This window comes from Macrotis lagotis, chromosome 4 (genome assembly GCF_037893015.1).
Source record: "Macrotis lagotis isolate mMagLag1 chromosome 4, bilby.v1.9.chrom.fasta, whole genome shotgun sequence".
Classification (NCBI taxonomy): domain Eukaryota; kingdom Metazoa; phylum Chordata; class Mammalia; order Peramelemorphia; family Peramelidae; genus Macrotis; species Macrotis lagotis.
The window spans coordinates 15,643,568-15,659,313 of NC_133661.1; the positions used below are offsets into that span (position 1 = coordinate 15,643,568).

General features: G+C 36.0%; 1 protein-coding gene across 3 annotated transcripts in view; it reads right to left on the reverse strand.

Annotated features, from left to right (window-relative positions):
* PCDH15 (protocadherin related 15) overlaps nucleotides 1–15,746 on the reverse strand; it is a 2,110,989-nt gene that overhangs the window by 663,414 nt on the left and 1,431,829 nt on the right. For all 3 annotated transcript variants that reach the window (XM_074232276.1, XM_074232274.1, XM_074232275.1), the window contains one exon: nucleotides 247–407. In XM_074232276.1, the coding sequence (XP_074088377.1) occupies nucleotides 247–407 (161 nt within the window). The remainder of the gene's footprint in view (nucleotides 1–246; nucleotides 408–15,746) is intronic.

Here is a 15,746-nt window from a genome sequence, read left to right on the forward strand (position 1 = left end):
TCCCAAAAAAGTGACAATTTATTTCACCTCATCAAAGAAGCTAAATCTTTCCTATCCATTTTTAAGCATGCCAATTACTCTAATTTGCACAGTTCAAAACAAAACTTCACTGTAACTGTGTTCTCCCATTCATTAGTCACACATTACTTATTGACGTTAAGATAAGAATGGTCTCTTTCTAAACTTTCTGCCTCCCTAAGGCAAATGTGAACAAGAGAAAAGTGAGCACAAAAGAAACCAACTAACATCTCTGTCCAGGACTCTGCCGGTGCTATTTAGGAAGAGCATCTGTTTGACTGGATCCAACATCACCCAGTAATCTGTGTTGTCCTTTAACGAGAGCTCAATGGTAGGATGGGGCCCCCCAGCTGTCCCTTTGATGAGCATGTTGTCCACGATGATTGTACCTGCAAGCAAAACAAAAAAAGAGGAATCTGCTTAAAACCACTCTAAATTGTCTGTGCTCTTTAGCAAGCCCCAAAGCATCTCGCCAAGTGATGAGATGCTGATCTCCTTTTAAGTTGAAATTTCTGAACATTTACTTCAAGAGTTAGCTTTGATAGTGTTCACCATGGGAAAGCAGGAAGGATCACAAGAAAACACACAGAAGAGATTATTTGAGGGGGAAGAGGTGTGCACGTGGGAGCATTGAGAAACAGGTATTTAGTCAGAGAATCAGATCTACCATAGGTTGGCCTTCTATCCTTTTCATATTAAAAGTTTATCCCTCCTTACTTCCCCCATCACCCTTCTACCTCCACAGGAGTTATCTTATCATGAACAAAACAAACCCTGTAATAACAAAGGCTGATATTTCAATTCACTCAGGAAACCTTCTGATATAGAGAATCAGAGGAGAAAAGAAGATAAAAGGAAAAAAAAATAGGAGTCCTCCCACAGTGAGAGATGCTGTGGCTTATTTTTTCCCCCCTTTCCTTGGAGCAAATCCTTAAAAGATAAATCTTAATGTTCTTTCCATCCACTTGCTAGATTGTGGCTCCTCAAAGGTAATCAATGCAATCAATGCTTCTTTCAAGGTGACTACTATAGCAAACTCAGAAGCAATAGCTGGGCCACAGACAGATCCTCTTTTTTTCACCCAAAGCTATGATATGATCCTTTAAATTCATCTTTCACGAATGGGACGTTAATGAAGCAGAGTTGAATGCAAAGAAAATCAGACTAAGGAGGAAATGTTGGCCACTGGCCTCAAGCATTTTTATGAGATTCCTAAGGAAGATTGATTTTTCTTGACCTGAGAGAACAGAAAATAGATGTTCCTAAGAGACAATTTAAATTGCTTCATACAAAAGATTTAGTCTTCTCTCCTCCTGGTCTCCAATGTTTATAATTACCCATAAAATCATGTTAATTTTGAAACCATTTTCCCTTGACTTAAGCATACATGATACTTTCCTGTCCATTGAATGTAAACTAGATGAAGTCAAGGAGCTGCTTCATTTTTGGAACTGTATCAATCAAGAAATATTCATAGTCCAGAAATGAGGTTAAACATTGTAGAAAGACAAAATTAAAATGGAATCTGACCTGGAGAAATTTATTTTCTATTGGGAGAGAGAACATGTACATAACGTGTGTGTATATATATATATATATATATAATATTTAATATATATCCATAATTTGTATAAGACAAAAGGGAAAAAAGACAAAATATAATTTTATAGGGATGCAAGCAGATTTAGAGGAGATCAGTTTAAATCCAATACAGAAGATTTTTAGGAGTTGTGGGGGTGGTATAGAAAAGGCTTTTAGTGAACAGTAACATTGAGCTAAGTTTTGAATTGAAATTCATATCCAGTTTCTATAACCGTACTTGAAAGACCGTGGGCACTTAATGAGTCTCTTAAAGCTTGAATGAATAAATGAATGAATGAGAAAAAATTGAATAATTGTAGGTTCCCTTAATAGAATACATTACCTCATGAAGCAGAGGGTTTCTTCTCGTGACATAACTTTGAGCCAAGGCTGGAATGGCTGGCACAAAGTATATCTTTTACGTAATGCTTGTTAACTTAAAATGGCTAGAAGGAATTCTATAAAGGGATGGATTGGAGCTGATGCCCACTTAGGTCCTTTCTAGCTCTGAGATGTAGGGATGCTGTTGTCAAAAAAGAAAACTAACAGAGAGCAAGTGTTCTCCATTGGGTCCTTTTATTACTCATATTCCATATAAAAGGAATGTGGCACTAAAAATGAAAATATAACCTCTTCAAGACACTAAAGTAAATTGTGAACATCCAGGGAATTCACTGCCTGAGGATATCTGAACAAGAATATATTTAAAGTATATAAATAAGTATTTGCTCTTGAAAAATGCCTGAGTGAAAAAGACATCTTAAAATCACTAACCAAATATAGAGTTGGGGGATAAAAGTCCCTCTGCACCCTGAGCTAGCAGAGGTGGGTGTTTGTCTCTCATCTGTTTTGAGGTCAACAGTGGCATACAGTGGTGCCTGTGGGTTTAGTTTCGAATCTCGACATAGCGATTTAACTTTTAAAGGAATCACTTTTGGAATTTTTTGTGCCAATTTTGAATAGATTTTATTCTCCAGAACAAATAATAGCATTTCCACTTGTTTACAGAAGCGATAAAATGCAATGTTATGCACATCTCTCTGCATACATTCTCAATCTTTACTATGAAACTATCACATGGTCTGATCTCTAAGGTCCTTTTTAGAATAAAACCCTATGATTAAAAAATGAGCCAATATGAATATTTACCACATTTATGTTAGAGTTTGTTCTCATGCAAAAGCACAGATTAGGATATTCTTACTTTGAACCCTTATTAATACTTCAGTGAATACATAATCCCATCAATGCAGGCATTCCCACCAAGGCTGCAGACAATAGTCCATCTTTGTCTGCCCAAAGCTTGTAGCACTCTACTATAAGTTCTCTCCAGGGTGCTAGTGTCCACCTATATCATTTTCTCTCCTTTATATTCCTAAAAGGGCAATAAAGTGATTGCCCAGTGGTTTTCCCATATCTTTGCAAGGGGGTAAATATTTTTGTAATATGTATTATTGATGCTATTTATTTGTGCAGCAGTCATATTTCTTAAGAAAACTCCATATTTTTTAAACTTTCTTAAGAAAACTCCATTGCTATGATCAACCTCTTCTTTTTTGAATTGCATCCTTCCTACAATAAGCTAGTTTTCTTGTAAGTCACATATTCTAAATAACCAGATTCTGTCCCCCTTTCCTTTGCGAACAATATAGAAAGCATTTGTTCAGAGAGGGGGAAAAAATTTGCTCCTGGCTGGTTTTGACTACCCTGTGAAATGGAAAGCCAGTCACCTTCTGACAAAATATCTGAATGCACAGATAATAGGCTCATGACATTTTCATTCCTTCTTCCAGGAATATTTTCAAGGTCCCAGCATGCCCCTTTCAGTGAATTGTCCATGTACCCATCCTTGGTCATGTTGTTCTGTTGGTCTTTCAAGAAATGTGTAATTAGTAAATTAAATGCAACTTTCTTCTTGGTTCCAGGAAAAAGAAAACAAAACCAGAGCTTGGTGGCTTTAAAAATCAAAATGTGTGGAGCCATTGTTCATGATAGCTTGTGACCTAAGAATTCTTTTCTTTCACCCCTCCCTCCATGTTTTTTAAAATATGCACAGTGTGATATATATATATATATATGTATATGTATATATATGTATATACATATATATATGCAGAAAATATAGAGTTTTGTGTGAAAACATAGCAGAACTAAAAGCAAAGATATTGGAACAATTATTTTAAATATCAACAAAATAAGTTTCAAAATGTAAGCTGAAATCATATTTGTCTACATAGCTATATCTTTATGTCAATCATCTATCCATTCACCTATCATTTTACTCATCAGTGGAGTATCTAACAAGCATGTCTTGCTTTCCATTTACTTTACAATTCTTTGTTTATTTTGGAATGAGTGATCTGATAGTTTAAGGCAAATGCAAGTTAGCTACAGGAAGTGGAGAAGAGAAGTCTCAGATAGGTCATGAGAGTTGTTTTCAAGTATGTGAAGGCCAGGAGGCGAAACAAGGATTTTTTTTTTTTTTTTTAGGTTTTTGCAAGGCAAATGGGGTTAAGTGGCTTGCCCAAGGCCACATGGCTAGGTAATTATTAAGTGTCTGAGACTGGATTTGAACCCAGGCACTCCTGACTCCAGAGCTGATGCTTTATCCACTGTGCCATCTAGGCGCCTCAAAACAAGGATTTAACATGTTCTGATTGACTGCAAATGGCACCTCTAGGCTGGACAAATATGGAAATTTTCCAAAAGCTAATTGATCTCTGAGGGAGGTTTAGGGATGGGGGCTATTCCTGTGATTTCATAGGCAGCATCCAATTAAAGATCTTCCTCAACCTGGAAAAAATAGCTACTTGCACTGAAATGTCTAATTAACAGAATTACCTACAGTAAATGACGTATGAAGAATGAAGTGTTCATGGTTACATAGCCAAGATCTTTCTGAGGAAGACCTTGAAGCTAAATTGCAGCTCTAAGGTCGATCTGTAGCCATTTAGCCATACTTTTACTCCTACTATAATTACATTCCATTGCCATGACTTCCTAAATTTCAAAATCTTGCAAAATGCATAAGAATATATTAAGATACTTCTTATTTTTATTTATTTAGGTTTTTGCAAGGCAATGGTAGGTTAAGTGGCTTGCCCAAGGCCACACAGCTAGGTAATGATTACGTGTCCGAGGTTGGATTTGAACTCAGGTACCCCTGATTCCAAGGCTGGTGCTCTATCCACTGCACCACCTAGCCACCCCTCAGATACTTCTTATTCAAGAGTGACTTACCACTCCAGTTGGAGAGATACTAGGTAGAGATTTGTAGAAGTCTATCCTTACTGACTTTGGGGAACCAATTATAAAAGTTATAACATTGCCATGTATATTTTAAAAGAGTTGTCTATATAATACGGATGGCTTTATTGTTTTGCTGATACACTAATTATGCATATTAAAATTAAAAGAATATTTGTATATGTTCCTTAATCCCATCGCCAGCCTAGTTGTTGAACATTTAGCGTCACATCCCTAATACGGCTCTGTAGAGCATTGTGTGAGCTCAGCAGGAGTGCAGGAGGAGACCTAGTGAAAGAAGTTATGATGAAACAGAAGACTAGACTATCGATAGTCTAGTAAAACAGTAATCATGAGAAGAAAATGAATAAGGATTTGTATTTGGTTTTTAATATTTACAGGAAATTATTAATAATGTTTGGTCCATCAGGGAGGTGATACCATGGCAAGCACCTGAATTGGATTTGAGTAAGGGTGAGTCTGCACCAAATCACCAGCCTCACTTTCTTTCCTGGAGTCATCTGGGTCCAGTGGTCAGATATGTATCAGGGCAACTAGAGATGGCTGCGTGGCAATCAGAGTTAAGTGACTTGCCCAAGATCACACAGCCCAGTGTATGGCCAGGTTCAAACTTCCATCCTCCAATCCATGGTCAGTGTTCTATCCCTTGCACCAGCTAGTTCCTTGGTAAGGTTTTACAAAAAAAAATTAACTATCTCATGTAAGTTTTACTACATCGCTGACTTTAGGGTATAATTAGATTGGAGAAGTCCTTGATGAATCAATGCTGAGGTTCTGTGAAGTTAAGATAGGGATCAAGCTCAGAGTAAAGTCAGAGAAGTAGCAGGTTAGTCCCTTCTCCGTATGTGCTGACTAAATAGCTATCTATATCTATGTATGTCAGGAGAGTTAATCACAAGAGGGTGGCCATGAGTTGATACAATTTTTTTGGTGATCCATAAATCAGTTAACTTTAGAAAAGTTTTAATTTTTTTTCAGCTTCTTGGCAAGGCAATAGGGTCAAGTGGCTTGCTCAAGGCCACACAGCTAGGTCATTATTTAGTGTCTGAGGCTAGAATTGAACTCAGATACTCCTGACTCCAGGGCTGGTGCTCTACCCACTGTGCCATCTAGCTGCCTGCAGTTAATGGTTTCTGAATAATCCTCACTCTTATGTCCATTTTTCTTCTACAGTGGTAGAAAAGAGAGACCAAGAGTCCTAAGACTGACTGAGCATGGAGATATGGTGAAAGTAGAAGTATCATCTTCTTACCAAAGAATGATGAGTTTAACTCTACTACATCACTCTTTCATGCTAAACATTTTTCTTCTTCTCTTGGGTCTCGTGTTTGGATACCAAATCTATTCCATTCTAATCTTTTCATTGGGAATGTTTGCAAGATCTCTCAGTAAATTTCCAATTTTTCTGAAAAATTATAGTCGGTTTTGCTGAGTATTTTATTTGTGTTGTCCTAATCTCTTTAATATATCAAAAATCAGATTCAGAGTCCTCCCGTGTTTTCACATGGAAGCTGGGAAATCTTGTGAGGTTCTGACCGTAGCTCTTTGATATTTCAATTGCTTCTTGACCTGGAAGTTCTGAAATTCGGGAGTTTTAATTTTGAGATCACAAAACTATGATCAATTATGAAAGACTGGGCAACTGATCAATCTAAAGATCCCAGATAATGCCAAATGACTCTTGGTAAAAAAAAAAAAAAAAACCCAAAGAAATAAAATGCTGTCTATCTCCAGAGAGAAAACTGATAACCTGAATGCAAATTGGAAATATAATTGTTTGATCTTTTTTGTGACATGGCAAACATAGAAATATATTTTGTATAATTTCACTTGCATTATTGATATAACTTCTTTGCCTTCTTTGGGTGAGAGTTAAAAATGGAAAAAATCATAAAATCATAAAAATAAAAAGGTGTATTTATTTACTTAATCTTTCTTCATATCTCTTTGCTTAGCACAGTGCCTGGCTTATAATAGGCACTTAATAAATATTAAATATCAGACAGACTATCTAAATAACTAGACTAGAGCTAGTAAGATGACAGTACTGAGGTTTCAAAGTCACTCTGTTCATAGGCTCAATTCAAATTCCACCTCCTACATGAGGTCTTACCTGCTCCCTTTTTCCTCCAAATGCATACCAATAAAATCATCTTGTGTTCATTTTTTCTTTGCTTTTTTCCCCAAGGAAATGGGGTCAAGTGACTTGTCCAAGGTCATAGAGTTTGATAATTATTAAGTGTCTGAGGCTGGATTTGAACTCAGAACCTCGTGAATTCAATGTCATTGCTCTATCCACTGCACCACCTAGATGCCCATTGTTTTCATTTTGAAGAGTGAATGACATCCATTCTTTCTAACTTGCTGGAAGCAGAGATAAGCTTTTTTCTACTTATACTTGTACTTTCAGAGTGTTTATTAAATTCTTAACAATCCTTATATAGAAAATTTCCAAGTCAAGTTAGCATTTGAAATCTGATTCTAGATCCATAAGTCTTTCTATTATATTCCTTGGCTTTTTCCATGAAATCCTTTCATTACATGCTTAAAACTTTTTGGAACCAGAGGTTGATTATTATGATTAAGAAGAAAAATATTAACCAATTATTTGAAATCTTTCATAGCAGTTAGATGCATCTACAAGTATGTGTGTGTGTGTGTGTGTGTGTGTGTGTGTGTAAGTCACTTCTCATTGCTCAATTTTATCCTAAATAAAAGGAGGAATTTGGACATGACAGGTCTTCAAATATGTCACGTGTGACTTTCATATTATAAGGAAAGAATAATGACTCTGGAAATGGAAGGCCTAGTTCAAATTTTAATTATCTGTGAGAATTTGGATGTCAGCCTCTCCTAGGTTTTAGTTTCATGATCTATGCAATGAGTTGACTGGACTAGTAAATCTCAAACTCTTTTCAAGTTTTAAATCTTATCACTCTAGTCTAGTCTAGAACATGGAATCTAATTTAATTAAACTCAGCAAGTCATCATCAAATTTCTAGTACATTCTAAGCAATGCACTATGCTTGAAAGCTGTTAATAATAATAAAAATAATGAATCATAACCATAATCATCATCTTTTGACTCTGTTATATTTTGCTTTTAGGCCCAGGAAGGATTAGGCTTCCTCTGGTTAGTTACGTTATGAGACCCAGGAGGACAGGTCAAAGTTACAGAAGTTGTGATTTAATTCCTTCCATGAACAAAATAGTTAAAGTTATCTGAAAGTTGAATGACTCACACCCCAAGAAAAAATGGGATCCTTTCTAATGGACATCTTTGAGCATTGGGGAAGCATCCAATTTGGAATAATTCAGGAGAAAGAATTCTTAGGTTATGAGTTGCCCTCTATGAACACTGAGAACCCTAATAGGAATAAAACACTGTATCTGGCCATATTAGATTATATATCATGTATAAATAATGATTGAATGGTAGTATTAATTTTTTCAAAATTATAACTAAAATGTGAGACCAAAAGGAAAGCTGAACTAAAGAATAATGTGTGTATGAGAGATAATAAGAGAGGATTAAGGTTCCAATAGCCCACATTTGCAAATTCCTTGAAAGTCATCAGAATTCTTTGTCTCTGTCTATATTACTCTTAACACAGAATCTAGATCAGGGCAGATGTTTAATAAAAGAAGGACTATTTTTCCTCAGATAGTTGGCTTTTTGAAGGATATGGGAGATTTCATATTTCCTTGAATCTTTAGAGCCTTATACATAGATGATGTGTTTCTATTAGGGAGCTTCTAGGAAGGAATTCCTTGTCTATCAATCCAGATCAAAATATTTAGTGTACTCCGCAGCCTTAGAACACTGACTGGAGCCCAGAATTTAAATGACTTGTCTAATGTAAGGCAGGCATATGAATCAGAGGAAGTCTATGAGCCCAGGTCTTCTTGGCTTCAATATCAGCTCTCTATCCAACTATCCTAGGCTTCTCACAGATATTTCATACAGTAAGTACAGTAAACACTTAACAAATCCTCAATGGATGGACTAATTATCCACCACTTCTCTCTGATTTTACAAGTTGCTTATAGAAGTACCGCTGAAAAGTAACAACAAAGTCATATTTCTTCCCTTCTTCCTTCCTTCCTGTCTTCTCCTTTATCCTTCCTTCTTTCCCTCCTGTCTTCTTTTCCCCTTCCTCTTTTATCCATCCAGCATTCCTTCCTTGCTTCCTTCCTTCCTCTCTTCTGTTTAATAAGTCACCTCATATATCTAATGTCTATGATAAAATTATATAAAAATATTCAAAATTCCAAATGTGGTGGGACCTGTTTCTAATCTTTGTTATTGGGAAGGCTGTAGGTGGGTGGTTCATTGGACTAGTGCTCTGGAGATCTGAGCAATAGCTCAAAATCAATTGTGTGTATGCATTAATTCTGGCCCCAATATGATAATTCTCTAGGAGCAAAGATCTCTACAATGCCTACAAAGGGACAAAGTCATTCCAGATCAAAATTGGAACAGGTCAAAACATCCACATCAGACAGGTAGGGGTAAGGTTCAAAGGTAACTATAGCATTTCAAGCCTGGGTGAATCCTAATTTTCTTGTTCTATCTCTGTTTCTCTGTCTCAATCACTATTTAAAAATATAAACAGCTATTTAGATCTATAGAAGACCATAGATCTCTCTCTCTTTATTCTATTCTCTTCTATATTTCTATCTTCTAATTTTATTCAGAATGACTTAGGAAAGACAAAATATTTCAGTTTTTTAGATTGTCTTGTTCCGATATCCTTTCTCCATTGCTAACTGGTTACTAGAAAGAGACCAACATCTAGATCATCAGTGCTGGATGAACCCCAATTCACTCCTTTCCCAGAACTAGGGACAAGATCACCAGCAGGTGAGAGAGTAATTTTGTTGAATTTTCTATTGGTTTCTCCCATGAAAGTGCCTACAATAATATGTGGATCACTCCACGGTTCATCAATGCTTTCTGAAGAAAAGTAGAGTCAAAATAAGTAGAAGTAAAATCTAAGCCATCACCATGTCAAACTAAGCACAGGAAGTTAAATTTCGTCTTCACTCTCTTAATCCTTGCTAGTCCCCCAAAAGTCTTGGTTGTATACATAAATGATCAGTTAATTTTAAATTTCTGCAAACTTTTTCAAGCCTGAATCCTCATGGAAGAAGATCAAATCAATTCCATTGCCTGATCTTAATATTGAGGCTTATATTCCTGTGATTTTGAAACTTGGTTTATATTTTCATGTATTCAAACCAAATGCAAAGTCATGCTGAGCAAAACTGTCCTGAAATGGAGATGAAACACATTTCTATCCATTTCTAGTTTGTATAAACATTCAATGAATAAAATATTCTAATATCTTGGTAATTCAAATTTTTATCTGAAATTATCTGAGTTCTAGCTCTCTCTCTCATTTTATACCCTCTACTTTTTTCAATAAGAGAAAAAAACTATCATAAAAATATCTTCCTAAGGACATGGAAGTAGATATTCATCACATTGAACTTTGCTAAACAAAAATACCATTTTTTATATGAAATCATTCTAGGAATGTCTTTAGTCAACTTCTCACATTCCATACAAACATATTTACCAGAAATTTTATGTGAATCTTTATGCCAAATCACAGTCTACCTTACTGTATTGAATTTTATTTTTATTGATTGCCTATTTACACAAAGGATCTTTAAGGTGCTAGTTTCTAGGTACTGAGAAAACAAAACAAATTGATCCCTGTCATCAAAGAGCTTGGATTATATTAGACAAATGTAATCATTAAATAATATATTTCATCTAAGATTTAATAACAAATAAATGAAATAGAACAAAACTGATAACACCTACAAAGTAACTGGGGAAAAGTTCAAATTTTGTTGCAAGCCAACAATGCTGTAGGCAATTCAAAATAAACAGAACACATTGAAGGAGGTAAAATATATGTTTCAATAATATTAAAGTTATGGATTAGGGAGGGCATAGAAGAAGGGAACACATGCTAAAAAGTGAGTAATGGGATATTCCCTATAGATAGTGAACTATAGACACACCTATTTACAAAGGTCAATGGGACTCATGGCCTAAAATCCAAAATCTTTGTATTGTCCACTTAATGAAATCAACTATTATTTATGAAAATTCAGATTAATTATTCACAGTGGCAAACCCAAGCACATGAAAAAATGGTTATTATATGTATTACAATATCTATATGTGGACAATTCATATTTTGTCTCATCTGTCATCTGCTTCCTTCTCGCTTCTGATATCTATCTCCTGCCATTTCTTAAAATACTAGCTAAAATTAAACCTTCATTGAATTGAGTATGACACAAAGATAGGATAATTTCAATGAATTATTTTAATCATTTTAATCATGCAGCACATATTGATAGATAAAGAGGAATGTATTAAAACTGTCCCTACTCTCTGCGTTGGTTGGTTCTTGATATTTGTTACTGAAGAAGACCAAAATGACATCTACATTAGAGATAAATCACAGTGTCCAACTGTTGCTGATCAGAGTAATATGAGTTCAGAATGCTCTACCACAGATCATGCACATATGGCCCATGTGAATACTTGGGTTGTTTACTCTAAATTTATATATTTCACATTTCTTTTGAGTTGATTCCATTTTGTTTTGCTCATAGAGTATAATATCTTCTCTGTTGTGGGCATGCCAAGCTTGGTAGTCCTGTGTCAGTGTCTCCCATGTTGCCCAATAAATTCTAAAGTTCTTAAAGAGAGACCTTCAGAGGGTCCCTGTATCTCTTCCTCTGAACCCCCTGGGAGGGCTTCTCCATGTGAGTTCTCCATAAAATAGTCTTTTTGTCAAGTGTAGCTTTGGCCACAATGTGGTCAGTCCATTGTAGTTGAAATCTCTGCAGAGGAGTGTGAACACTTGGCAATTTAGTTAAGAAAAGAAATCAGTGCGTGGTATTGTATGCTGCCAGGTGATCTTCAGAATCTTTCTAAGACAATTTAAATGAAAGTGATTCAGTTTTTTGGCAAGCTGCTATTAGACTATCTAGGTTTCATAGGCAAACAACAATGAGGTCAGCACAATGACTCCGAAGACCTTCAGTTTAGTTGTTAGTAGAATAGCTCTCTGTGCTACATTTTCTTTTGGAGCCTCTGAAATATTGAAATAGCTCTGACAATGCTTGTGTCAACCTCATTGTCAAAGTTGTACCCTCCCTGGGAAGGACACTGCCAAGGTAAATAAACTTACCCATAGCATTCAAAATATCTCCATTTGCTACAATTGATGGTTCGACATATGGGAATTTACACTCTATTGAAGTATGGAATATACAAAGAAACATATGCAGAGCAAGATAGACCCAGAATTAATAGGAAATAATTATTGGAGGGAAGGCATAGAATTAAAAGAACTGGAGGGTGGCACCTAGGTGGCACAGAGGATAGAGCACTGGCCCTGGAATCAGGAGGACCTGAGTTCAAATATAGCCGCAGATACTTGGCTCTATGACAAGTCACTTATCCTCATTGTCTAGCAAAAACAACAAAAAGAATTAGGGAGAGTTTCCTGCTGAATGTGGGATTTTAACTAGGATTTAAAGAAGTCAGGGGGCGGCTCAGTGGCACTGGAGTCAGGAGTACCTGGATTCAAATCCAGTCTCAGACACTTAATAATGACCTAGCTGTGTGGCCTTGGGAAAGCCACTTAACCCCATTTGCCTTGCAAAAACCTAAAAAAAATGAAAAAAAAATAAGTCAGGAAGTTCAGTAGTTGGAAAAGATAAGGAAGAACTTTCCAGGCATGGCAGACAGGCAGATATCAATGTGCAGAACTTAAAGATGGAATGTCTTTCATTTATGTGTTTGTTTGTTTGCTTATTTATTTATTTATGTAATGGAACAGTCAAGAGTACATTTCCTCTTAATTGAACAGTACATTTTGGGGAATAAGTTGTACGAAGGCTAGAAAGGCAAGAGAGAGAGCTAGGTTATGAAGGAATTAAGCTGAATCAGGATAATTCTTGGATTTTTGCCTGGTTTAAATCCTACTGTTTACTACCTCTCATTAATTTATTTTATTCTAGACTTGTAAATACTGGCAACACACTCTGTATGTAGAAGAAAAGGGTGTCTGAATCTTTTTAAGACATTTATAGTTTTCTTTATCAAAAAAATGGACCCCGTAATTCAGACATACATATATAAAGCCTAGCCAACTTCCCTTGGAAGTCTTAAATGAGAATTCCAATTCTTTTGTTCTCTCCTACAGTCCCTCCTTTTTAGTATACAAAAACAAGAATCAAGCTGCTCCCATGATTTCAATTATGGTTTCAATGAAGTCATAAGCTCTCTGGAGCAAATTAATTTAAAATATTACATAAATATAAATGAACATGACTTGAATGATTTAGGACCCTGCATCTTACTGTAGAGCATACTTTCTTTGGATGGTTCTAACTGTAGAATTTTACAGAAAGTTTCAAATTATACCTTACCAAATGAGCTACAAAAAAGCATAAAGTGAGTAGACCTTTGTCATCAAACAACTTTGGGATCAAACATACTCCATGGCAGTTCATGCTTGTTTCTTATATCTTTGTCTTGTGTATTTTCACTTAAATTGAACAAAGTAAATCCCTTACCAGGATCACTACTGTCCTTATGTCACAGTGACCCCCCCCCACCCCACCCCACCCCAGGGTTCACATTCATCTATCTCCTCAAAGAGTTCAATTTTTTTTTTTAACCTTTATGGACACAATTGTATCTTTAGTCTATTTTTACCTGAATTGACCACTCTTTATCCTCTGATACCCATTTTCACCTTTGGTAAAAAACAAAACAAAACAAAACATTCCTAGTCATTGTTCCATTCTAATACTCTTGATCTAGACTTGCTAAGCCCCATCCTTGATTTTGCTTTCACACTTAACATGACAATGCTTTGTCTGGTCCATGTTCTCTTTCAATCACCTTTTTGAAAGCAAATATTATATACCAGGACAGCTAGGGGATGCGACAATGGATAAAGTTCTAGACCTGGAGTCTGGAAGACTCGTCTCCTGTGATCTCGGACAATAGCAGTGTAACCTTGAGTAAAGCAGTTAACCCTATCTGTCTCAATTTCCTCATCTGTAAAATGAGCTGGATAAGGAAATGGCAAACTTCCCTTTTCTTTGCTAAGAGAAACTGAAATAAAATCATCATGAAGTAACTGGAAAGAAATGTTCTCTGAACAAAATGGAGGAAGATACCATGAAAAACGTTAAGTTCTATTCCCATGACGATCTCAAAGTCCAACGAGTGAGCTCCCTTATTATCCAGTTTAGAAAAATTGCTCAGAAAAAGTAACGACACCAACAAAGTTCACATATATACTGAAATATTAAAAGAGCAAATCAAGATTGGTCTTTAGTTCAAACGCTGATCTCTTTCCCTTGTATCCTAGTACCTCCCTCCCTTAGACTGAGTCTCTAATAGGGATTTTGATTAATGATAGAGTGCTCTAAAAATTGCGGAGCACTTGAAGGACTTTTTTCCCCATTTGAATCTCTCTAAAACACTGGAGGAAGGGGAGTTATTATTGTTCTATTTTATAGAAAAAAATGAAGGCAAAGAAAATTTGAGAATTATGAGAACTGGCATTCCAGTGAAGAGAAGTGGTATTCCAAGTCAGTTCTCTTCTATCTCCAAGCCTTATAATTTCACAATATCATATCACAACACCATAACAAAATACATGCACAGATCAAAAGCAAAGAGATTTAAATGTGATGAATATGTCCTAAAGTAGTAAGGAATTTAAAAAGCTATGCCAATCCATTGATTTTTAAAAATTGCTAATTTCCTGCCAGGCAAAGTTTAAAATCCTTGGTGGCCTTCTCCAAAGAACATTCAAACTCTCTTTCTAGCCCTTTCTCCTAATATTTTTCTCCACTGAAATTGGATGGTGACTTCATTTCTCATGGTCACTCACTCTGTTTTTCTGCCTTAGTACAGAGTTACTAGTGTCTGGATTGGAAAATGCTCTCTTTACTTCCTGAATTGTTGCTATTTTATCAAGTCCAACTTCTTTCATGAATGTGCTTTCATTTCCTCCTTTTCAGATTACACATTATCCTTGATTTTGCACTGCTCACCCATGCCACTGTATACCAAAGGATCTTTGACTTAGATCGGGAAGGGCCTACAATCTTCCATGAGTTTCCACCCTTTAATTTAACAAAAGGGAAACCTGGGATAACAAGGAACTTGAGTCACCAAAGGTTAAATAATCAATTAATTAAGCAATAACCACAGGAATGACTACTGCTTGTCTGGAACAAGTGCTTATACTCCATCAGTTAAAATTAGAGTCATAATTCAAAACCAAGTCATCTGTGAGCAAAGTCGCTGTTTTTCTGCTTTACCATGTAGCTCGATAATTATTTTTTTTTTATATTTGCATGTTCTAACGCAATTGGAAGCTCCCTGAGGGCAGTGATTATATCATCAACATTTTGGCTTTCTTGGTGCTTAGTCTAGGGTTTTTGCCTCCTTCCTCTTTGGTAGAGGACAGCGTGAACAAAGCAGAAGAGACTGGCAAGTATAATGCTTGTCGGATTGAGATAATGTGATGGGGGGGCAGGTAAGTAGCCCAGTGGATAGAGCACCAGCCCTGGAGTCAGGAGTCCATGAGTTCAAATCTCACCTCAGACCCTTCCTAATGACCTAGCTGTGTGGCCTTGGGCAAGCCACTGAACCCCACTGTCTTGCAAAAAACAGCAAAAACAACAGCAAAACTAGATAATGTGATAGGGAAGATCATAAGACAATGTTAGAAAGGCGTCAAATTCTGATGAACATTTTTTCTAGTTAATTTGAATCTTGTCTCAGCTATTTGGTTATTGTAGAATATATGGCAAATCAT